Source organism: Phyllopteryx taeniolatus, unplaced genomic scaffold (genome assembly GCF_024500385.1).
Source record: "Phyllopteryx taeniolatus isolate TA_2022b unplaced genomic scaffold, UOR_Ptae_1.2 contig_25, whole genome shotgun sequence".
Classification (NCBI taxonomy): domain Eukaryota; kingdom Metazoa; phylum Chordata; class Actinopteri; order Syngnathiformes; family Syngnathidae; genus Phyllopteryx; species Phyllopteryx taeniolatus.
In genome coordinates, this window is record NW_026903173.1 from 207,157 (window position 1) to 232,647 (window position 25,491).

A 25,491-nucleotide genomic window follows, 5' to 3' on the forward strand; every position below is an offset into this window, starting at 1 on the left:
TGCTCTTTGAGAATGTGGTGAAATCACTTCCTTCTATCCAGCAGGGTGGAGACTCAGCGGTGTAAACCTGTTTCAGTGAGTCTCACTTCCCTGTTTTACAGCAAAGGACAACACAAGGCAACAAGAAGGTTTAATTCAGAAGTCAACTCTTCACACCAGAAGGTAAAAAGAAAGTCTTTATTTGTGGAATTAATATATTAACCCATCTTTGATTAATGTGTCCAGTCTGTCAACTATAGAGAGAACATGTTAATTATGCACAGAGTGTCACATGGACTATTGTTTTTTCTGGAGAATAAGAGAGTGCTGCATCAGTTTTTTCCCAAATTTAAGTTATGTAACTTTAACAAACACAAACAAAGACAGTGTGTGAATCTCTGATGATTGTGCCTATGACGTATTAATATATATGTATATCTACTACAACCCATCTATAGTTACGGTTTCCATTGCTGAGACTTTATTTTGTTGTTTATGTTTCAGAATCAGAATCATCTTTATTTGCCAAGTATGTCCAAAACACACAAGGAATTTGTCTCCGGTAGTTGGAGCCGCTCTAGTACAACAGACAGTCAATTTACAGAACACTTTGGAGACATAAAGACATTGACAAAAAACAAAAACAAACAACAATTGTGCAAAAAGATGCAGAGTCCTCAGTTCGAATGGCTAATATCGCAATAGTCCGGTGCAATGACCATTGTGCAAAGGGCACTGAGACTTCAAGGAGTGTATGCGGTTTAATGTGACGAGTAGTGCGATAATCTGGGACAATGGTTGTGCAAATGTTACAGATACTCCTCAATCAGTGCCATACTGATATCATATGCCGATACCATTTTTTCATCCGACAGTTTCCATCAAGCATTAGTGGTTGATTTAATTCCTTTGTTCTGTGTAATTTTTATGTTGTACAGCAGGGATCACCAATCTTTTTGAATCTGAGAGCTACACCATGAACTGGTCGCCAGCCAGTCACATGGCACATATAAGCAAACAACGATTCGCACTCACATTCACACCTACGGGCAATTTAGACTTGTCAATTAACCTACCATGCATGTTTTTGGGATGTGGGAGGAAACTGGAGTACCCGGAGAAAACCCATGCAGGCACGGGGACAACATGCAAAATCCACATAGGGGAGGCCAGATTTGAACCCCGGTCCTCAGACCTGTAAGGAAGATGTGCTAACCAGTCGACCAGTGCCACCGTGCTGTCGGATTCAATAATCATTCATTCATTCATTTACCGTACAGCTTATCCGTACTAGGGCCGCCGGCGTGCTGGAGCCTATCACCGCTGACTCTTTGGCGTATGGGGTACCAAACCCCCTGATACGGACTGTTCAGTCTCTGTATGACCAGTGTCAGAGTTTGGTCTGCATTGCTGGCGGTAAGTCGGACTCAGTTCCAGTGAGGGTGGGACTCCCCCAAGGCTGCCCTTTGTCACCGACTCTGTTCCTAACTTTTATGGACAGAATTTCTAGGCGCAGCGAAGGCGTAGAGGGGGTCCGGTTTAGTGGCCCCAGTATTGCATCTCTCTGCTTTTTGCAGATGTGGTTCTGTTGGCTTCATCAAGCCGTGATCTCCAACTCTCACTGGAGCGGTTTGCAGCGGAGTGCGAAGGGGCTGGGATGAAAATCAGCACCTCCAAATCTGAGACCATGGTCCTCTGTCGGAAAAGGTTCGAGTGCCCTCTCGAGGTCGGGGATGAGATCCTGCCCCAAGTGGAGAAATTCAAGTATCTTGGGGTCTTATTCATGAGTGAGGGAAGAATGGAACGGGAGAACGACAGGCGGATCGGTGCAGCGTCTGCAGTGATGCAGCTGTCCAGTCGGCCACCATGCCGCTCAATTTGCTCAAATTAGCCTTAATTATATTTATTTTTAATAATTATATTGTGTACCATGTGAAGGTACCATGAAGTTATCATGATCATGATTTCTCACAATAATTATCAACAATGATTTAAAAAGGGGGCGGAACGGAAGGGCGACTGGTTAGCACATCTGCCTCACAGTACTGAGGACCGAGGTTCAAATCCCGACCTCGCTTGTGTGGAGTTTGCCTGTTCTCCCTGTGCCTCGTGTGGGTTTTCTCCGGGCACTCTGCTTTCCCCCAACATCCCAAAAACATGTGTGGTAGGTTGATTGAAGACTCTAAATTGCCCGTAGGTGTGAATGTGTCTGCGAAAGGTTGTTTGTTTACAGGTGCCTTGCGATTGGCTGGCGACCAGTTCGGGGTGTACACAGCCTCTCACCCGAAAATAGCAGGGATAGGCTCAAGTACGCCCCGACCCTTGAGGATGAAGCGGTACAGAAAATTGATGGATGGATGGATTTTAAAGGGTAGGAAGCAAATAAATCTCAAGCTGCAACACTTTTTTTCTACAAGTCTCTAGTGTTTGCATTCAGGAAATTACAATGCCCCCTCAGTGGTGAGCTATTTTTTTAGAACAGGCCTGCGGGCTACTCATGTGGTCCTTGGGGGCGACCTGGTGCCTTAATAACTTCAGGTCCATTGAGGTGTCACTGTCACATTTTGAAATTGGTTGTTTTATTTTTTTTTTACTTTGCATGCTTAATAATATTTATGCTTCTTTGATGTAAAAACAAGTACAACATCCATCCAGCCATCCATTCATTCTCAACACCACTTATCCTGGTGAGGGTAGTGGGGCACTGGCGCCTACCCCAGCTGACTTTGGGCGAAAGGCGGACTACACTCTGAACTGGTCGCCGGTCAGTCGCAGGGCACATATAGACACGGACAACTATTCGCACTCACATTCACACCGTCACTGATTGGGAACTGAACCCACGCTGCCCGTACCAAATCAAGCGAATGTACCACTACTAAGTACAACATGTGTTATAAAATAGTACTCTCAATTGGCCTTCACTTGTGTTAATATTGAATGATATCAGTCTGTGCCCTGTGATTGGCTGGCGACCAGTCAATAGCATACCCTGCCTCTTGCCCAAAGTCAGTGAACACACACACACTTGTTAGTGGAACACACTGGAGCAGGGGGCAGCTGAAGCGCCCAGGGAGCAGTTCAGGGTATCAGTGTCTTGCTCAAGGACACCACAGCTGTGAGTCCGGGTTATGTTGACGGATGGTCCGGTCGGGGTCTTGAACCAATTATGTCAAAAACATGCAAATAATTTCTCTCGGGAAGTTGGAGCCGCTCTAGTATGACAACAGACATACATTTTGACAAAAAAATACTTTTGAGACATAAAAACACACTACGGAGAGTCACTGAGCAATGAAAGGTTGCCGGTAACGTGGTTATGCTTATAATTATTTATTTTTTTTACAATTGTGCAAATGTTGCAGAGTCCTCTGGCAATTTAGAGCAGTTTGAAATGACTAATAGAGCAATAATCTGAAAGTGTGCTTTTCAACTCTGCAGTAGAAGGTGTTCAACTCATCAGCCAGTCCTTTATTGTTCTCCGCTTGGGGGGATGGTTGCTTGTAGTTGGTTGCAATTGTAATCCCCGCCATACAGACAGAGTCATTAGCAGTAAACTGTTTTTCCATCTTTCCCGCATAATTTCTCTTTGCGATGTTAATTTCTTTTGTCAGCTGGTTTCTAGTGTGATTGTACAGGACTCTGTCCCCACTTCGACAGGCATCCTCTTTAGCGTGGCGAAGTTGCTGAAGTTTGGCAGTGAACCACAGCTTGTTGTTATTGAATGTGCGAAATGTCTGTTGGTACTTCACAGAAACTGATAGAGGATGTGACACTGTCCATATATTCGTTCAGGCTGCCAGTTAAATTTTCAAAGACACTCCAAATCTGTGGAGTGTAAACATTCTTGAAGTTCAATCTTTTCTTCATTGGTCCATTTCTTCACTGTTTTCACCACAGGCTTCGCACATTTACATTTGTGTCTGTATGTTGGCATTAAGTGAAGTAAGCAGTGATCAGACAAGCCCAGTGCTGCACGGGGGATATGTACGCACGGTATGCGTTATTTAGTGTGGTGTAGCAATGGTCTAGAATGTTGTTTTCCCTGGTGGGACAGTAAATGTGCTGCTTGTAATTAGAGGGTTCGTGGTTGAGTTTTGCTTTTTTAACTCCCCAAGAATAATGAGGGGTGAATCTGGGTGCTTTTTTCAAGTTCGTTTACTTTGTTCAGTGAGCATTAGCAGTGCGGCAAGGATGAATGAAACGAATTCGTGCAGTGAGTGGATTGACTTACAGTTCAAAAACAGCGACTTCCAAGTCCGTCCTGCAGTGTGTGTTAAGCTCCGTAACGTCGGTACACCATTTTTCGTTGATATGGAAGCATATTCCGCCACCTTTTGTTTTCCCTGAGAGCTCTTTGACATGGTCCACTCGGCATTGTTGGAAGCCCGGAACCATTACTGCATCATTGGGGATGTGTTGACATAGCCATGTCTCCTTGAAGCACAGGGCGGCAGAACGTCCAAAGTCTTTACTGGTTTTTATGAGAAGATGAAGCTCATCCATTTTGTTGGGTACAGAGCGTAGATTTGCGAGGTGAATCGACGGAAGCGGCATTAGGAATCCTCTCTTCCGGAGCTTGACATGCACTCCAGGTCACTTCCCTCTGTGGTGTCGCCTTTGCTCCCTCCATGCGCCATATTATGCAATGCAGCTTTGGTGGTCGCTGAAGCAAAAACTCAGGTATGGGAGGAGTTCGGTGAGGCCATGGAGAAAGACTTCCGGACAGCTTCGAGGAAATTCTGGTCCACCATCCGGCGTCTCAGGAGGTTGGAAGCAGTGCACCATCAACACTGTGTATAGTGGGGATGGGGCGCTGCTGACCTCGACTTGGGACGTTGTGAGTCGGTGGGGAGAATACTTTGAAGACCTCCTCAATTCCACCGACATGCCTTCCCATGAAGAAGCAGAGTCTGGGTTCTCTGAGGCGGGCTCTCCTATCTCTGGGGTTGAGGTCACCGAGGTGGTTAAAAAGCTCCTCGATGGCAAGGCCCCAGGGGTGGATGAGATTCGCCCCGGAATTCCTAAAGGCTCTGGATGTTGTGGGGCTGTCCTGGTTGACACGCCTCTGCAACATCGTTTGGACATCGGGAACAGTGCCTCTGGATTGGCAGACTGGGGTGGTGGTCCTCCTTTTTAAGAAGGGGGACCGGAGGGTGTGTTCCAACTACAGGGGGATCACACTCCTCAGCCTCCCTGATAAGGTCTATTCAGGGGTGCTGGAGAAGAGGGTCCGTCGGGAAGTCGAATCTCAGATCCAGGAGGAGCAGTGTGGCTTTCGTCCTGCCCGTGGAACAGTGGACCAGCTCTACACCCTCGGCAGGGTCCTCGAGGGTGCATGGTAGGCCTCAGGACCGGGGTTCAAGGCCCTCTGCATCTCTGCTTTTTGCAGATGATGTGGTCCTGTTGGCTTCATCAAGCCGTGATCTCCAACTCTCACTGGAGCAGTTCTCAGCCGAGTGTGAAGCGGCTGGGATGAGAATCAGCACCACCAAATCTGAGACCATGGTCCTCAGTCGGAAAAGGGTGGCGTGCCCTCTCCAGGTCGGGGATTAGATCCTGCCCCAAGTGGAGGAGTTCAAGTATCTTGGGGTCTTGTTCACAGGTGAGGGAAGAATGGAACGGAAATCGACAGGCGGATCGGTGCAGCGTCTGCAGTGATGCAGACTTTGTATCGGTCCGTTGTGGTAAAGAATGAGCTAAGCCGAAAGGCGAAGCTCTCAATTTACCGGTCGAGCTACGTTTCTACCCTCACCTATGGTCACGAGCTGTGGGTCGTAACCGAAAGAACAAGATCCCGGATACAAGCGGCCGAAATGGGTTTCCTTTAGAGATAGGGTGAGAAATTCGGTCATCCGGGAGGATCTCGGAGTCGAGCCTCTGCTCCTCCACATTGAGAGGAGCCAGATGAGGTGGCTGGGGCATCTGATTCGGATGCCTCCCTCTCTGGTGAGGTGTTCCGGGCACGTCCGACCGGGAGGAGACCCAAGGGACGACCCAGGACACGCTGGAGAGACTATGTCTTTCGGCTGGCCTGGGAACGCCACGGGATCCCCCTGGAAGAGCTGGATGAAGTGGCTGGGGAGAGGGAAGTCTGGGTGTCCCTGCTAAAGCTACTCCCCCCGTGGCCCGACCTCGGACAAGCGGTAGAAAATGGATGGATGGAGTTTATTTTATTTATTTATTTATTTTTATTTTTATTTTGTCCTGTTCGGCTGATAGGTCCAGCAGAATGGAAGATCCCTTTCATGCCGGAACAGTTTTACTGTGTTACAGTGGAGTTTTTAAGCTTTCGGTGTGGTTTCTTAGTATTATAATTGAAGTTTATTGAGAATCAGAGTCGATCAGTCAAACAGAACAAAGTTTCTAGAGGGGCGAGAGAAACAAAGACAAAAGACAAAGCACTAATTGTAAACCGGATGAGAAAAGTAAATCATTACATTATCTACAAAAACGAAACATTAAATATGAGTGTTGCATGGGGCTGTAGTGCTACACCCTGTGAGGGAAGGACAGGACAAGATAGAACAGGACAGGAGAAGAAGCATGCAGGACAAGGGTCGTGAACCCGGCTGTACAACTGAAGTCTGGTGGGATTAACTATGTAAATTATAAAAGTCTACAGGACGAGAATATACGTGAGTGGATACACAAGCGATTTGGATATTCATGAGTTATTTGTCGCAGTAAGAGCGTGGCGAGATGCTAGTCTGCTTCCTGCAGCAAGGTACTGTCCCCACTTCCCAGCTCAAGAGCTGCCCCCGCACTGTTTGCGCCCCTTTCACTCTGACATCTCTCCTTGCATGTATGCATCTGTGATCTAGTTCTCTTTGTGGTGTGAAACACAAACAAATACTGTGGCCCCTGCTCTTCGGTGGGCTAGGAACCCGAAATCGCTGGATCCATGCAGTGACAACACAAACTGGAGGTTGTATATAGGTTTAGCAACGTTCCGCCAAACTGTTGAAACAGACGCTGCCTGGAGCTGTCACCTTATCGTCGTGGAGGGATTTGTGTGTCCCAATGATCCCAGGAGCCAAGTTGTCTCGGGCTTTATGCCCCTGGCAGGGTCACGCATGGAAAACTTGTCGTAGGTGCGGGACCAGACAAAGCATGGCTCAAAGACCCCCTATGAAGATATACATGAGTGAATCTTGTTTTCCCTTACCTGGACGTGGGTCACTGGGCCCCCCCTCTGGAGCCAGGCCCAGAGGTGGGACTCGATCAAGCGCCTAGTGGCCGGGCCTGCACCCATGGCAAAAAAGGCATAGTGGGTTCCCCTTCCCATGGGCCAAGGGCGTCGGGTGCTTTGTGAGCTGGACGGCTGCCAAAGGTGGGAACCTTGGCGGTCCAATCCCCGGCTATAGAAGCTGGCTCTAGGGACGTGGAACCTCACCTTTCTGGCAGTGAAAGAGCCTAAACTGGTGTGCGAGATCAAGAAATTCCGACTGGACATAGTTGGGCTCACCTCAGCACACAGCTTGGGCTCCGGTACCAGTCTTCTCAAAAGGGGTTGGACTCTCTTCCACTCTGGAGTTACCCAAGGTGAGAGGCACCGAGCAGGTGTGGGCATACTGATTGTGCCCCAGCTCGGTGCCTGTACATTGGGGTTCATCCCAGTAGATGAGAAGGTAGGCTCCCTCTGCCCTCGGGTGGGGGGATGTATGCAGAATGTTGTTTGTGCCTAAGCACCAAACAGCAGCTCAGAGTGCCCACACTTTTTGGTGTTCTTGGAGGGGGTGCTGGAGAGCGCTACTGCTGGGGAATCCCTCGTTCTCTTGGGGGATTTCAATGCTCACGGGGGTAATGACAGTGTGACCTGGAAGGTCGTGATTGGGAAGAACACAACCCCCACCCCCCGATCAGAACCCGAGTGGTATTCTGTTATTGGACTTCTGCGCTCGTTACGGACTGTCCATAACGAACACCATGTTCAGACACAAGGGTGTCCACATGTGCACTTGGCAGCAGGACACCCTGCACCCTGCTGAAGATGATGATTGACTTTGTAGTCGTGTCATCGGACTTGTGGCCACATGTCTTGGAGACTCCGGTGAAGAGAGGGGCAGAGCTGTCAACTGATCACCACCTGGTAGTGAGTTGCTCCGATAGTGGGGGAGGATGCCGGTCTGACCTGGCAGACCCCAATGTATTATGAGGTTCTGCTGGGAGTGTTTGGCAGAGTCCCCTGTCAGAAGGAGTTTGAACTCCCACCTCTGAAGGAGCACTTTGCAGAACTTCGCCTACGTCTCGGGGGAGGCGAGGACATTAAGTCTGAGTGGACCATGTTCCACACCTCAATTGTTGAGCCAGCCGACCGGAGCTATGGCCGTAAGATGGCAGGTGCCTGTCGTGGCGGTAATCCCCAAAGCCGTTGTGGAGACTAGCAGTAAGGTATCACGCCAAACTGAAGAAGGAGCCTTATTGGGCCTTTTTGGCACGTGGGACTCCAAAGGCAGCTGATGGGTACCGGCTGGTCAAACGGAACACAGCTTTGGTGGTCGCTGAGGCAAAAACCTGGGCATGGGAGGAGTTCGGTGAGGCCATGGAAAATGACTTCCGGACGGCTTCGAGGAAATTGTGGTCCACTATCTGGCGTCTCAGGAGGGGGAAGCAGTGCACCAACAACACTGTGGATAGTGGGGATGGGGTCCTTCTGACCTCAACTCGGGAAGTTGTGAGTCGGTGGGCCGAATACTTCGATGACGACCTCAATTCTACCGACACGCCTTCCCATGAGAAAGCAGAGTGAGGCGGGTTCCCCTGTCTCTGTGGTTGAAATCACCGAGGGGGTGGGGAGGGGGGCCCCAGAGGTGGATGAGATCCGCCCGGAGTTCCTAAAGGCTCTGGATGTGTTAGGGCTGTTCTGGTTGACATGCCTCTGCAACATCACATGGACATCGAGGACAATGCCTCTGAATTGGCAGACCGGGGTGGTGGTTCCCCTTTTTAAGAAAGGTAATCAGAGGCTGTGTTGCAACTATCGGGGGATCACACCCCTAAGCCTCCCTGGTAAGGTCTTTTCAGGGGTTCTGGAGAGCAGGGTCCGTCAGAAAGTCGAATCTCAGATTCAGGAGGTGCACTGTTGTTTTCGTCCTAGCCATGGAACAGTGGACCAGCTCTACACCCTTAGCAGGATCCTCGAAGGTGCTTGGGAGTTTGCCCAACTGGTCTACATGTATTTTGTGGACTTGGAGAAGGCGTTCGACCATGTCCCTAGGGGGGTCTTGTGGGGGTGCTTTGGGAGTATGGAGAGCTGGAACCCTTGATAAGGGCTGTTCAGTCCCTGTATGACCGGTGTCAGAGTCTGGTCTGCATTCTTGGCAGTCAGTTGAATATGTTTCCAGTGAGTATTAGACTGTGCCAAGGCTGTCCTTTCTCACTGTCATTCTGTTCATTACCTTCATGGACAAAGTTTCTAGCCACAGCTGAGGTGTTGAAGCTATCCGGTTTGGTGACGTCAGTATTACATCTCTGATGTGGTTCTGATGGCTGCATAAAGCAGCGATCTTCAGCTCTCATCGGAGTGGTTTGCAGCAGAGTGTGAAGCAGCTTGGATGAAAATCAGCACCTCTACATTTGAGACCATGGTCGTCAGTTGGAAAAGGGTGCCGTGCCCTCTCTGGGTCACAGAAGAGATCCTGCCCCAAGTGGAGGAGTTCAAGTATCTTTGGGTCTTGCTACGAGTGAGGGAAGAATGGAGCAGGAGATTGACAGGCGGATCGGTGCAGCGTCTGAAGTGATGCAGCCTCCATATCAGCCTGTCGTGGTGAAGAAGGAGCTGAGCCGAAAGGCAAAGATCTCGATTTACCGATTGATCTACGTTCCTACCCTAACCTATGGTCACGAGCTGTGGGTCGTGACCAAAAGAACAAGGTCGCAAATACAAGTGGCCGCAGGGTGTCCGGGCTCTCCCTTAGAGATAGGGTGAGAACCTTGGTCATCTGGGAGGAGCTCAGACTCGAGCCACTGCTCTTCCGCATAGAGAGGAGCCAGATGAGGTGGCTTAGGCATCTGGTTAGGATGCCCCTGGACGCCTACCTGGTGAGGTGTTCCGGGCACGTCCCACCGGGAGGAGACCCCAGGGACGACCCAGGACACGCTGAAGAAACCTCTCCTGGCTTGCCTGGGAACGCCTCGGGATCCTCCCAGAGGAGCTGGATGAAATGGCTGGGGAGAGGGAAGCCTGGGCTTACCTGCTTAAGCTGATGCCACCCCAACCTTGGATAAGTGGAAGTAAATGGATGGATGCATGAATGGATGGATGAATGTTGAAACAGATTCCACTGCAATTTTGATGCTGAAATTTAGTCCTTGTTTGGTGAAACTATTGTGAGGCAAAGCAGACATGGGCCTTATATATGCACCCCCGCAGACTATCAAACACCACTACTGTTCGATCTGTGATTAGATGAGAGTGTCGGGGGCTGGGAGATGAACGAGTTTAGGTGGAACTTCCACTTAAACAGAAAACAACCTTCTGCCTTCCACTGTGGAAATAAGGTTGAATGGAAAACTAGTTTGATGTTTTTGCGTATGTTCACATCAACAATAACCGTTTATTGTCACATTTAAAGAGACGCTACAATATAATAAATATCATACATCCTGTAGACCAGGGGTCACGAACCGTTTTGAAACTAAGAGCTACCTCTTGGGTATTGATTGGGAAGGGCTACCAGATTGATGCACTCAAATTACTTAATAATAATTACATTATTTGTGTTTATATAGCGCCAAATCACAACAGAAGTGGTCTCAGGGAACTTTACAGATGGAGCAGGTCTAAAAACACACTCCTCACTTATTAAAATACCAACTTCTGTTATGTTATGTTCCATTTTGGCGCATGAAAAATGTACCTGTACCTGTTTCCTATGGATCTGCATTTTGCCTTTCCGATTTGTTGGTCATTCTCCACCTTAGTGCGGTTCCTAGTTGAACTGCTAAACAGTTGTACTGCATGTTCTTGTCTCTTGGTTCTGAGCTCCCTTTGACAATAATCGGAAGTGCCTGTGCTTCTAAATGCAGCTAAAAACTGCACCTCTCTCTCTTTGAGTCCAGCTCATGAAAAATGGGAGCAAAAACAAAAGTGTTGAGTTTATATTTTTGTTCAGTGTATATGTAAGAGTGAGAAATATATTGATATATATATTTAAAAAAAAAAAAAAAAACGCCCCAGAAAAAATTACCACTTTTTATTCAGGAAGAAAAAGGGCAGGGGCTCAAGCCCCGTTTGATGTCTATGTGTGCACATGCATGCATAGACTGGCATTTGACAGGACAGGAATTATTTCAGTGAGGCTGAACAAAGATTGCTACAATTCTTGATTCGTGGGGTAATTTTATGAAAATGTCATAGAAATGTAAACACACCGTGGAACATTTTTTGCTACAACACAAATAGTAGACTGCAAAGCACTAATGAAGCACATTATCCTCATTCAAGGGGTGAAAAGAAGGCTCTTGCTTGCTAAACTGTCACAGAACACAAAGAAGAACCATTTACACTCAACGAATAACGATAAATACAATTTGAAACGGTAATACTAACTGCTTGAAATGTTATCACAGTTTCAGCGGTAAGCCATTTCATAACTATTGTAACTATATAAAGTAATAAAAGATCATTAAAATGTATTTTTATTTCTAACTTTTAAAAACTAGTGACAACCTTCACTAAAGTTACGAGGGGGTTTAGTTTATGTCTACATGGTCGATTACATAAAATAGACCAAGGCAAAAGATGACAAAATGTTTCCTGACAAAATATAATTACAGGTATAGGATCCATTAAAAACATTAGTGTGCAACCGCTCACTTAATTTCGCCATCCATCCGCTGCTATACCAGTGCCCATCACTGCAATATATTAATTAAAGGATATAAGTGACCCTACCTCGGATAAGCGGAAGAAAATAGATGGATGGAAGTAGGGAATGTTAATTAATTGCTCTTTTTTTCCCCTCAACAGTCAGAATGCTTTATACAGAGTTACTGCAATTGTGGAATGAGTCAGTGCATGCAATGGATAACAAGGACTGGCAAGGAGCTCTGGAAAAGCTGGAACAGATCACTGAACCTACATCTCGTACTCTCTTCAATGCTGCATCAGCACACCTGTGTCTGGGACAGCTGGATTCCGCCCTTAAGGTGAATTGCATGCTTTGATATATAAGGTCTAGTACGAGAAAACCTGATTAGCAGACATGTAAAGGAAAGCCACAGTGCTGTGAAAAAGTATTGGCCCCCTTCTCAAATTCTTATATTTTAACATCGTCTCCCCACTTTAATGTTTAAGATCATAAAACAAATGTAAATATCAGACAAAGATAACCCAAGTAAACATAAAATACAGTTTTTAAATTGTGATTTTATTTATCAAGGTGGGGAAAAAAGATTCAAAACTACCTGGTCCTCTGGGAAAAAGTAATCCCTCCCCTTGTTAAAATCATTAATTAACTGTGGCTAATTGCATTTTTTGGAAAGGTGGGTTCTTTTTCACTGACCACACCCAAGCCTGATTACCTCTAGACCTGTTCAGTCAAGAAATCACTGAAATACAACCTGTCTGACAAAATGAACTTGGCCAAAATCTCTCAAAAAGCTGCAACAAAAATGCCACAATCCAAAGAAATTCAACAGAGGAGGAATAAAGTATTTGCCATCTATCAGTATTGAAGGGGTTACAAAGCCATTTCTAAAGTTTTAGGACTCCAGCGAACCTTGCTGAGAGCCATTATCCTCAAATGGAGAAAAGATGGAACAGTGGTGAACCTTCCCAGAGGTGGCCGGCCTACATAAATTACCTCAAGAACACAGAGACGACTCATCCAGGAGGTCCCAAAGGAACCTAGGACAACATCTAAATAACTGCAGACCTCCCTAGCCTCAGTCAAGGTGAGTGTTCATGGCTGACCAATGAGGAAGAGACTGCGCAAAAATGGCATACATGGCAGAGTTCCGAGGCAAAAAACACTGCTGACCAAAAAGAATATAAAGGCTCGTCTCACTTTTGCAAAAAAAATAAATAAATAAACATTTGAATGATGAGCAAGACTTTCAGGAGAATAATCTATGGACTGACAAGGAGAAATCTGAACTTTTTAGAATGTGTGTCTCCACAGAGATAAGAAAACTCATTGCCAGTTAAGTTATTGCTGCTGAAGGTGGGCCAACCAGTTATTAGGTTTAGGGGGCAATTACTTTTTCATACTGGGCCAGATAGCAAGGAATAGTTTTTTTCTTACTCAATAAAATCACCAATTAAAAACAGCATTTAATGTTAACTTGGGCTATCTTTGTCTTATAGTTACATTTGTTTCATGATATTAAATACTAAAGTGGAGAAACTATGCAACAACAACAACAAAAAAAAACTTTTTCACGTCACTGTATATGCTGTATAGGACATCTCGCCATGATGTCACACGTACTTCCAGGTTGCAAAAGTCTTAACCTGAACCTAAGAAGGGCTCCTATCAACTGATCCACCTTCTGCATATCCGGAATCTGGTTGTGGGAGTAGCAGCTAGAGCATCGAAGCCCAGACTTCCCTCTCCCCAGCCACTTCATCTACCGCCTCTTGATGTGAAGGAGCAGTGGGGCTACACTGAGGCCCTCCAGGATGATTGAGCTTCTCACCTGATCTCTAAGGGAGAGCCCAGACACCCTGTGGAGGAAACTAATTTTGGCCACTTGTATCCAAGATCTTGTTCTTTTGGGCATGACCCTCAGTTTGCAACCATAGGTGAGGAAGGGAACGACTGGTAAATGAAGCACTTCGCCTTTCAGCCAAGCTCATTCCTCACTACGACAGACTGATACAGAGTCCGCATCACTGCAGAGGCTGTTTAAATCCGCCTGTCGATCTCTCGCTCCATCCTTCCCTCACGTGTGAACAATACTCAAAGATACTTGAACGCCTCCACTTGGATCAGAATCTAATCCCTGATCTGGAGAAGGTACTTCACCCTATTATGACTGAGTATCATGGCCTCAGATTCGGAGGTGCTTATTCTCATTCCAATCACGTCACACTCAGCTGCGGACCGTTCTAGCGAGAGTTGAAGAGTTCAGCTTGATAAAGTCAACACCCTCTGGAGAAAGCAGAGCTGTAATACTGAGGCCACCAAACCAGAACCCCTCAACCCCTTGGCTGTGCCGAGAAATTCTGTCCATAAAGGTTATGTACAGAATCGTTGAAAAAGGGTAGCCTTGGTGGAGTCCAACCCGCTCTGGAAACAAATCCAATTTACTACTGGCAATGTGGACTAAACTTTGACACCAGTCATATAGCGACTGAACTCCTGTATCAGGGGTCTGGTACCCCATCACAGACCAACCCCACAGGACTACCAGAGGGACACAGTCAAATCCTTCTTTATGTCGACAAAACACATGTACTGTAGACTGGTTGGGCAAACTCCCATGCACCCTCCAAGACCCTGCGGAGCATGTAGAGCTGGTCCAGTGTTGCATGGCCAGGACAAGGCCACACTGCTCCTCCTAAATCTGAGATTTTACTTCAAGATGGCCCCTCCTCTTCAGAAGCCCTGAATAGTTGGAATATATTCTCCGGTACCCCTTTTTAAAAAGGTCAGTCAGGACCCGTTCCCTCGGCCGAAGATGTTGGGGGCTACCCGCTCATCATCCACATTGCACCCCAACATAAAGGTCCTGAGCCGGGGGGCAGCAAGTATGCCTGCACCTGCCTGGTGCCTCTCACCAGGAGAAAGTCTAGAGTGGAAGAGAGTAAAACCCATCTCAAGAGGACTGGTACCAGAGCCCAAGCTTGAGACTATATTTAGTAAGAACTTCTTGACCTCGCACACCAGCTCAGGCTCCTTCCCTACCAGAAAGGGGAGGTTCCACATCCCTAAAGCCATCTTAGCCAGTGATCGCCCCGCCGAGGTCACAACCAAGTTCGCTAGGTACCCAACCCTCTTGGCCCCTCCCACAGGTAGTTTGCCAGTGGAGATGAAGACACACTTTACCTCTTTGGGCTGTGCCCAGCTGGGCCCCATGGTTAAAGGGCAGGCCACCAGGCGCTCGTCATCGAGCCCTACCTTCTGGCCTGGGTCCAGAGGGCGGCTCCAGCTACCCGCAAGAAATGTTTTCATCATAGGGGTTTTCTGAGCTGTGCTTTATCTAGTCCTCGGACCTGTTTGCCCTGGTTGACCCTGCCAGGGGCATAAAGCCCGAGAAAACTTACCGTACCTCCTAGGAACACTGAGACACACAAACCCCTCCATCATGATAAGGTGACAGCTCAGGGAGGAGCAGTGGCTCCCTAGTTTGTCTTTTTTTGCTGGTAGATAGTCAAAATGTCATTTTTAGTATTTTGTCTGCATAGACTGGTAAAAAATTATCAAGGGTAGATACTGATCTGTGCCTGGCAGTTGCAGACTGTTACTCCTTGTCCAACCATAATGGTGGTACAAAAACAAAACAATGATACAAACAATATCACAATAGTAATACATATTAAGATAATGGATTGTAGATATATATTAAATATATTAAATTAAAATGAAAAAAAAGAATTCACTGTTTGATGGATAGGTCTGTAGGGTACATGAATAAAAAAAATACCTAACATGTTTTTCACCTGTGTCTTGTTCTATCTGATTAGGCTTTAGATCTCACAATTGTCAAGGATCAACGTCTCTCCATTGCATTCTTCCAGAGAGCAGCAGTAATGATGCAGCTTGACAGGTAGTACAAAAACTACAATTACATATCCACTTTGTTAATAGGTTTGGTGATTAAATGTATGTGTGGGTGTTTCGCCATAACCAGTTTGTTTTATTTTCCCCAGTAGGCAATGTATTTGTTTATTTCATGATTATATCCCCAAAATTTAACTCCCCACAAACTGCATAATTTTTAAAAATTTTTGCATTGATTGTCAATGAAGAAATAGTTCAAGGATCTCCTCAGTCCCACAGATACAGCCTTCAAATAGGAAGCAGAGATTTGGGACATCCATCACTCAGGCAAAGGATGCATTAGGATGCGGGGTACACCCTTAACTGGTTCCCAGCCAATCGCAGGGCACATACAAACAAACAACCATTCCCACTCACATTCACACCTACGGGCAATTTAGAGTTGTCAATTATCCGAGCATGCATGTTTTTGGGATGTGGGAGGAAACCGGAGTGCCCGGAGAAAACCCACGCAGGCACGGGGAAGACATGCAAACTCCATACAGGGATTGAACCCCGGTCCTCAGAACTGTGAGGCAGACGCTCTAACCAGTCGGCCGCCGGGACAAACACAAAGGGAGTTAATTACGTAATAAAAGATGAATACATAACACAGCAGAACATAGAGTGAATGGCTGAACTCGTGAGATGAGCTTGAATGAACTGATGTGTGTTGAGAGAGAATAAAGTTGGGACTCGTAAGATCGGTAAACTAACCCGAAGCTACAATGCACCAATTTGTACTTATTCTGGTGGGTGCTGCAATGTTTACTTACTATTCATGGATCACGTGTTCGCTCATTCAGAGGCGCTCTTTCTCAGTGGTCTCAAATGGGAACTAGGCAGTTGAGACATCAGGGTAAAGGATGAACAAAGGCAGAAAAACGGAAAAGGACTACAAAAATGAAAATTGATGGTCACACGGTTGTAACCGTTCCTGCCGTTGGACCTGCGGGCAGGCCTTTTCCGCTTGCTAACTTGCGGATGGACCAGAGGTTTTTGTAATCACCTGGCAAGGCAAAAAGAGCTGGGAAAACAAAAGCAACACTACAATCTTAGCGCTGGACCGAGTCTTTCTTTTGATCCGGTCAGCTGCGTGGCGACCACAAAGGAAAAAGGGAGAGTGAGGGCGAAGCCCAGAGAGTCAGATAGACGAGATTGCAGAAGCAGGACCAGGAACAAGAGAGAGAGGACAAAGGAAAGGGGTCAGCCTTTATACCTCTGAGTCGCGGGAGAATGAGATTACGCCCCCGACTCGGATTTTTCAGATTTTTTATTTTATTTTATTTTTTTAAGTATGGGGGCCACGCCCTAATCACAGGTGGACTCCACGCATTTTCAAAAAGGATTCCCAACTTTGTCTGAAGCAGATATTAAGTATACCAAACAAGTTTGTTTTAATCTTAGTTCTGACATGTCAAATAATATTGCTTAACCCAACGTTATTTCATACTTTTGGCTTAAAAACTGTTGTACAGTCCTCATGAACAGACTCATCGCCAAAACTGCAAAATCAACATAAATGACACAAAAATCAAGGCGCATATTTAGGGTACTCATGCAGGTCTGTACACATTCACACGGACGTGATTTTCTTAATATCATTGTTCATTCTCGACACATATATTATAGGGTCACAAAGGGCTCCATCTTGCAGTGTTTTCGGTCACTACTGGCGGGTGACCGTGTTCTGTCAATGAGGAGTGACCCCTCGTTCTCACCAGATGCCTGGTCCTTGTCAATTTGCTGAGAGGGCATTTTGACTGCAGATCAAAGGGGGAATTGTTCTGTGGTGAACAGTCATCACTCATTCTTCTTGTTTAAGTGTCCTTGTGAGTCAAGACAGACATCCTGCCGGCCTGTGGGCCCCATCCTAGGAATGCTGGGGGTCTTGCTGAGTGGATTTACAAAAGCAAGGCAGGCCAGTTTTTTTGTTGTCTTTGTGTTGAGAGTTGATATCCGTTACAGTGTCCTTACCTTTTGTGCTTATAATATTTTTTTCAGCCTTTTCCATATTTCACAGTAGATACAGTATTCTTTCTTTGTAAAAACAGCACAGACAAAATTGTTGCTACCTTTCCATTAAAGAAAGAAAACCTTACAATGGTCACTGAAATGAATTTGCCTAAATGCATTCTGACAAGCCACAACGCTTCTGGCAGAATGTCCTTTTGGACAGATGATCCCTTTTTTTTCTTATTTATCCACTCATATCATCGTAGATAAAATTCAAAACCTGCCCAAGGTTGCTTGTTTTATAATGCTGTAATTTCTTATTGTTTTTCCTTGTCCTATCTCAATCCTCGGAATGTCCAGCAGCATTTTCAAATAAAACAATCTCAATACGAACTGTAATATATCAGACTGTTGGATTTATCTTACCCAACATTATAAAAAATAGACACAAAAGGAATGAAGACGCTGGTTTCTTTTTCTCATGAGGAGGGCGTATGGGAGATTGTTCAGATCACAGCCTCTCAACACGCTCTAACAATCTCCCCCGTCGCTCCTGCATTTATTTGAAAATAGGAGGGTTTTTCCCAGACATAATGTTCTAAACAATAAGACACAACACAAAACATTGGACCAACACCTGTCACGTCCCCGACCACATCCGATCACGTCCTTGGTCCAGGCGCCCTTCCATCGGATGATGCTGAGTCATCTTTTTGAAGGCGAGACATCTAAAATCGTCCATAATACTAATGCAAGCTAAGCAAATAAATGATAACTTCTAGAATATATTTAACATTTCCCTCCTGTTTATCATGTATTTGCACAAATTCTCATATCATCTTACAGTCACTTCATTTCGATTTTTAATTGTAGAATCATTTTTATGAAACAAATACATTTACACTCAGAGTAAACTTGTCATACATGAATGTTGTAGTTTAAACATCGTAATCACCTGGATCAGGAAACAAATCAGGTAAAACAACATCATCATCATCATCATCGTCATTATTATCAACCTCCAATAAAGGATAAATCTGCTCCATATGGTTCCATGTGGGTTATGGCTGTGGTGATTAATTTACTGATTAATGCCCGAATGCATGGGATACAACAACATCCACAAAATGTCAGAATGGCTGCAAAAACAGCAATTGATATCAATATTGGTGAAATTAGGGTTTTATATTTACCAAAAATGTCGATTCAGCTGTTTCACAAGGAGTGTTGATTGAGGGTCCGTAGACCATCGATGGCTCTGGTCAAGCTGCCATCTGAAGCAGTATTGTTTGTTCTCCAAACATACCGCAAACACCTCCTTCTCTTGCGAGGAGCATGTCGACAGCTATGCGGTCTTTGGAACGTCCTTGAGCTGCTCGTGCACAGCTTCCAACCCACTCTGAGTCCAATTTCCTCATCTCTGTACATTCAAGTGGATGTAGTTTATCCCATCAACATTTTTATTAATCGTACACCAACAGCATATGAAGTATTCAAATCCTCATGCAACTTGGTCAGCTAATTTGTATTGATTAGGAACCCCACGAGGAACATGTATGTTTTATGTTGGATAATTTTGCCTCTGCCAGGATAAATCTCTTTTTTGTCAAGTATGTCCAAAACACACAAGGAATTTGTCTCCGGTAGTTGGTGCCGCTCTAGTACAACAGACAGTCAATTTACAGAACACTTTGGAGACATAAAGACATTGACAAAAAACAATTGTGCAAAAAGATGCAGTCCTCTAGCAGCAGTTTGAATGACTAATATCGCAATAGTCCGGTGCAATGACCATTGTGCAAAGGGCGCTGAGACTTCAAGGAGTGTATGCGGTTTAAAGTGACGAGTAGTGCGATAATCTGGGACAATGGTTGTGCAAATGTTGCAGATGCTCCTCAATCAGTGTGCAAATGGAATAATACAATCTTGTGATAATTATGCCGGAACTATGCGCAACAAAGGCCTGGGACCCATGCAAACAACACAATCTTTTCTCGCTACATTTGCTGCTTGTTCCATCAATAGTAACCAATTGTTATTTTGTCCTCAAACTCCTGTGACAACAAGGAACCAATCATCAGTAGTTATGTTGTTAACCATTAAAATTTGTCCACCTTTCTTTGAAGTTTTCAATGGCATTTTTGGTTTAACACGGTTCCTATAACACAATACTACTTGGAAGTGGGGATCTTTTCCACCAGAATAGGCCCACAAGCTCACTATCAAACACATTGGGTGACTTGATTTGTATTTCAATATTAAACTATGGGCCGTTTTGCTTAGGTTAAACTTCTTTCTATGTTCTTTTGCTGTTTTTTTTTTTGACCAACTGGACCAATCATAACCTGTTTCACCAATAACGTGTTCCCATTCAAAACCTATAGTTGCATACCAGTCATATCTAAATCCCCAATTCTGCCCATTCTCTTGAGCATCATTGGTGAGAGCCGCATCTGGAATTATGATTAAAGCAGCTTGATTTTGGGGGGCACAAAATATTAAACCGTTTTGCCGCGTTTGGAAGCCATGCCCACAATTTTGATCATCAGCTGTACTCCTTTTGACACGAGTTAATGATTCAAAATTTTGTATTATTGGGTTTGTCATATTGGTCCAGTTGGTAGGTGATTTTCTATCTAAAAAATGGGTTTTATCATTGAGGGTGGGACGTCCCATGTACCACAAAAACAAAACCAACACCATAGTAGCCAAAGTTGCTACGTAACAACTTATCGAATCTCATAACCAACGTGGGTGTGCCTTTCTGCTGAGTTCTCACTAAAAGGGTTGGTGTCTTTTTTCTTCACTGACCAGCAAGCGTTTTCAGAATCTACACATCTGCTCCCGCTCCGTTATCAGACTTTTGCTCACCTTCCCTATTTGAGTACTCAGCTGAAATGACTCTTTTACAGTGTGTTAAATGAACCCACGTGTTTCTTTCTGCTATTTTTTAGGGCTGTAAAGTGTCAATCTATCTGTGCCACCATCCCTCCGGTTGAGACATGTGACACAGCATTGCTCAATATAGCAGCCCATTTGAATAGGTTTTTTTTTTTTTTTTTTTTTTCCCTGTGCTAATGTAAATTTCATTTTGTAGTTTTGCACTTTGTTTTTCCCAATAATTGCGTTCTTGTTGTGGAATACACATATTGGCTATCAGTATAGATTGTACCATCTTTATTTATCATTAGTTTGCATGCCTCGGTTAATGCTACTAATTCAGCAGCTTGTTCAGCCAATTCCTGTCAATCATGCTGCGTGCCTTCATCAAGTAAGGGTATTAGTGTGGCTGGATTTAAGGTTGTGCATCGCTCAACAGTCAAATGTGGTTGTGATAGCAAGATGGCAATGCAAGATAAATGTCTTGCAGGTGATAAAAACGCCATATTGGTTTGCAATAGGAGAGCAGACACTGTATGTGGGACCTTTAGGGTGAACTGCTCTCTAGTTGAAAAATAAGCTATTGGTCTTAGCTTATCACCGTATTGTTGTGTAAGTATGGAGGTCATGCAATAGCTTTTACAATCTACCATTTGAATGAATGTTTTATCATTAAATTTGGAAGGCCTAGCGCAGCACTGGACACAAAATGTTGTTTAATGTCACAGAAGGCCTTTTCTGCCTCTGTACTCCATTAAACAGGTGATGTAATTTTAAGGTTGTTTTCATACATTAATTTTGACAATGGTGCAACAATTTCTGCATAGTTTGGAATCCATGCTCTACAATAATTTGTCAGACCTAAAAATTATTATTATATGTTTCTTCGTCTGTGGTTTAGGATTTTTTAAGACTATAGCTCTCCTGTCTTCTAATTAGTCTTTCTTCCTATACTTAAATTATGGCCTAGATATTTAACTTGTCTTTTACATCATTGCAATTTATTTTTGTTAACTTTATGTCCCTCTTCTGTTAGATGATGCAGTAAGGTCAATGAATCTTTGCATGTCTCTCCATCTGTAGATGCCAGAAGACATGCGTGTTGTCATAACTTGTGAATACATAGTTGGACTTTCACAGTAACCTTGCGGTAATCTAGTAAATGTATATATATATATTTTTTTTCTCAAATGTGAATGCAAACCAAAATTGACTGTTATTTTCTATTGGTACTGAAAAGAATGCATTACTGCATTAATGCATTAATGTCCACTACTGTAAACACAGTAGCGTCTGGTCTTAATGAATTTAACAATGTGCGTGGGTTTGGTACGCATGCTCTGTATTACTGCAGCTCATCACATTCTTTTTTATCTTCTATTTTTGTGATAAGCTGCAAGGCTGCAGACAACAGGGCCTTTCCCACGTTTAACGGTGGCTTGTCTTTTATTTTTTATATAATTTGATTCCTGCAACGCGGCTATTTTTTGTGTATTTAACCAACCATTAAAGCCCTGTTCGGTTATCTCTGTCTCTAAATATTAAATTTTATCAGGATCCTGTTTCTTTTTTTCTTTTAAATTTAATTTAATGAACCTCCAACCTTTACACTGCAGTGTATTCCTGTTTTTTATTTTACTACTTCCTTTCCCCATTTGAAAGAATTTGGTTCAGTGTAATACTACCTAGGGTAGTCTAGAACACTGTTTCTTTTCAGTAGGACGGTGATTCAAATTTACTTTCTGTGGTAATTCTCACTTCAACTCTTTCGAGTGGAGAATTCTTGCCTTTGCATCCACAAAAGTCCACCGTTTACTTTCCCACTGTTTTGGTATGGAATGAAAAACCTAGTGGTTTCCCATTTACACTCTCATTCAAACAGTTTTCATTCACACTGGCTCGTCAGAGGACTCCGCCGTCCCATACGGAATTTAACTACGTCTGTCAACAGCTCATTAGAGGACTCCGCCGTCCTATACGGAATTTAACTACGACGCCACGAAACTTTCCTAGTTTCTTTATTCATTAAACACGGAATTTAAGTACGTACAGGACTCCGGCATCCTCGCGGAATATGTCGGACTCCGCCGTCCCTTACTTGCCAGTGACTAGTATTACACAAGGTTTATTAAACACGGAATTTAAGTACGTACAGGACTCCGCCGTCCTCGCGGAATTTGTGGACTCCGGCGTCCTTTTTCCTAAAAAAATGTTTTAAATTTAACTCACCAGTCGTCTTCAATCCTGTGGATTGTCGTCAACCTTCAGATCCCAGTTGAGGAGAACGAAGACCAGTCCCGTAAAGGGTCTTACTTGCCGTGGCCACGGTCTCTTAACTGGAAGTCGGCTCCACAACTGGAATCCTCGGGTGTGTTGACATCCGGCTCGAAGGACCAATTTAATGTTGGATTTATCTTACCCAACATTATAAAAAATAGACACAAAAGGAATGAAGACGCTGGTTTCTTTTTCTCATGAGGAGGGCGTATGGGAGATTGTTCAGATCACAGCCTCTCAACACGCTCTAACAATCTCCCCCGTCGCTCCTGCATTTATTTGAAAATAGGAGGGTTTTTCCCAGACATAATGTTCTAAACAATAAGACACAACACAAAACATTGGACCAACACCTGTCACGTCCCCGACCACATCCGATCACGTCCTTGGTCCAGGCGCCCTTCCATCGGATGATGCTGAGTCATCTTTTTGAAGGCGAGACATCTAAAATCGTCCATAATACTAATGCAAGCTAAGCAAATAAATGATAACTTCTAGAATATATTTAACACAGACTCTCCTGTTGAATAGTGGGCAGAGTGGGGCTGGGTGGAATTAAATTATCTGCATCACCAGCAGATTAAATGTTGTTCCTGGCAAATAATCTATGCTGCCAGTCTGCAGTTTCTTCAACTTTGCTAACCTTCACAGTCTATAGCCCGCTTTCTCTCAACTGAGAAGCTATAGTGCTCACCAAGAATAGCATACTAGTCACAAACCAATTCTCAAGCGCTAAAAGGGGAGCTAAAAAGGACTTCTTCTTGAAATAGAAATGATTTAAAATGTCCTTAATTCTGCATTGTATCGCTCTATTTGAAAGGCATTATGTTATATCGATTCATGAATCTATTCTCTATTCTTCTGCAGGTTGGAAGAGGCTCTGTCTGACTGTGTCTGGGCACAGAAACACTTGAGGGGAAATATGGTCATTGACTATAGACAACTTGGGCTGCGTTACAAGCTCTACAGCTGGCAGGTGTGACACGGGCCTGCACAAGCAATTCTTACTAATAAAATTTTCAGATCAGAATGCATGCTCACTTAGCATTTACTAAATTTGCACTCAATTTACAAAAGCTTACGTAAAATATGTTACAAAAGTCAAAATTTTCTCAGATGACGAGTCCACTCAGAACTGAGAAAAATATGTTATACAGCGGCTGAAATAAATATTTAATCATGTCACCATTTTTCTCATTGAATATATTTCCAAAGGTCCTATTGACATGAAAATGTCACCAGACGTTGGTAACAACCCAAGTAATCCATACATACAAATAAAGTAGAACAAATAAGATCAGAAATTAAGTTGTGTGTAATAATGTGAAATGTCAAAGGAAAAAAAGTATTGAACACGCCAACTGGTATTTATTTAATCCTTTGTACAAAAGCCTTTGTTTGCAATGACAGCTTCAAGACGCCTCCTGTATGGAGAAACTAGTCGGACTAATTGCTCTGTTGTGATTTTGGCCCATTCCTCCACACAAGCAGTCTTCAAATCTTGAAGGTTCCGTGGGCTTCTTTTATGGACCTTAAGTTTCAGTTCTTTCCATAAGATTTTCGATTAGATTCATGTCAGGTGATTGGCTGGGCCATTCTCGCAGCTTTATTTTTTTTCTTTGAAACCAATTGAGAGTTTCCTTGGCAGTATGTTTTGGATCATTACCCTGATGAAATGTCCACCCTCATTTCATTTTCATCTTCCTCGAAGATGGGACCGGATTTTTGTCAAGAATGTCTCGGTACATTTGTCCATTTATCCTTCCTTCAATCATGTGAAATTTACCATTACCATTTGCTGAAAAGCAGCCCCACACCATGATGTTCCCACCTCCGAACTTCACTGTTGGTATGGTGTTTTGAGGGGGATGTGCAGTGCCATTTCACCTCCAAACGTGCTGTGCATTATGGCATCCAAACAGTTCCATTTTGCTCTCATCCGACCAGACTGTATTCTTCGAGTATTTAACAAGCTTGTCCAAATGTTTTTCAGCACACTTTAAACGAGCTGCAACATGCTTTTTTTCAGCAATGGGGTCTTGCGTTTTGAGCGTGAATATAGGCCATGGCGGCGGAGTGCATTAATCACTGTTTTCCTTGTGACAACAGTACTTGCTAATTCCAGGTCTTTTTGAAGCTCTCCACTGGTGGTCTTTGGCTCTTGGACAACTTTTCTGATTATTCTTTGCACTCCTCTGTCAGAAATCGTGCTGGGAGCACCTGATTGAGGCAAATTAATGGTGGTATGATTGGCTTTCCACTTACATATTATGGCCCTAACCGTGCACATTGGAACATTCAGAAGCTTAGATATGCGCCTGCAACCAATGCCATCGTTATGTTTTGCAACAATTAGTTTGTGACAGCTTTGAGACAGCTCTCTGCTCGTACCCATCATGAAATATGTCTTGACTCACACCTTGGCAATGAGACCTTTTGTTGGCCATCAATTAGGACTAGATAGATTTTAGGTTTTGTCTTGGCTTTCCATGCCTTTATGCACCTCCCTTTCTTCATGTGTTCAATATTTTTTCCCTGTGTCATTTTACTATTTCACATACAACTTAATTTCTGATCTTATTTGTTCTACTTTCTTTGTATGTTTGGATTACTTGGATTGTTCCCAACATCTGGTGAAATGTTCAGGTCAATAGCACCTTTGGAAGTATATTTACTGTAAAAAACGGTG

At 44.3% G+C, this 25,491-nt stretch overlaps 1 protein-coding gene across 1 annotated transcript in view; it reads left to right on the plus strand.

Moving 5' to 3' along the window:
- Nucleotides 1–95: 95 nt before the first annotated feature.
- The window catches only part of noxa1 (NADPH oxidase activator 1), a 69,947-nt gene continuing 44,551 nt past the window's right edge, over nt 96–25,491 (plus strand). The window contains exons 1-4 of the mRNA XM_061765114.1: nt 96–162; nt 11,954–12,132; nt 15,614–15,696; nt 23,670–23,778. Of these exons, the coding sequence (XP_061621098.1) occupies nt 11,959–12,132; nt 15,614–15,696; nt 23,670–23,778 (366 nt within the window). The 5' untranslated portion in view covers nt 96–162; nt 11,954–11,958. The remainder of the gene's footprint in view (nt 163–11,953; nt 12,133–15,613; nt 15,697–23,669; nt 23,779–25,491) is intronic.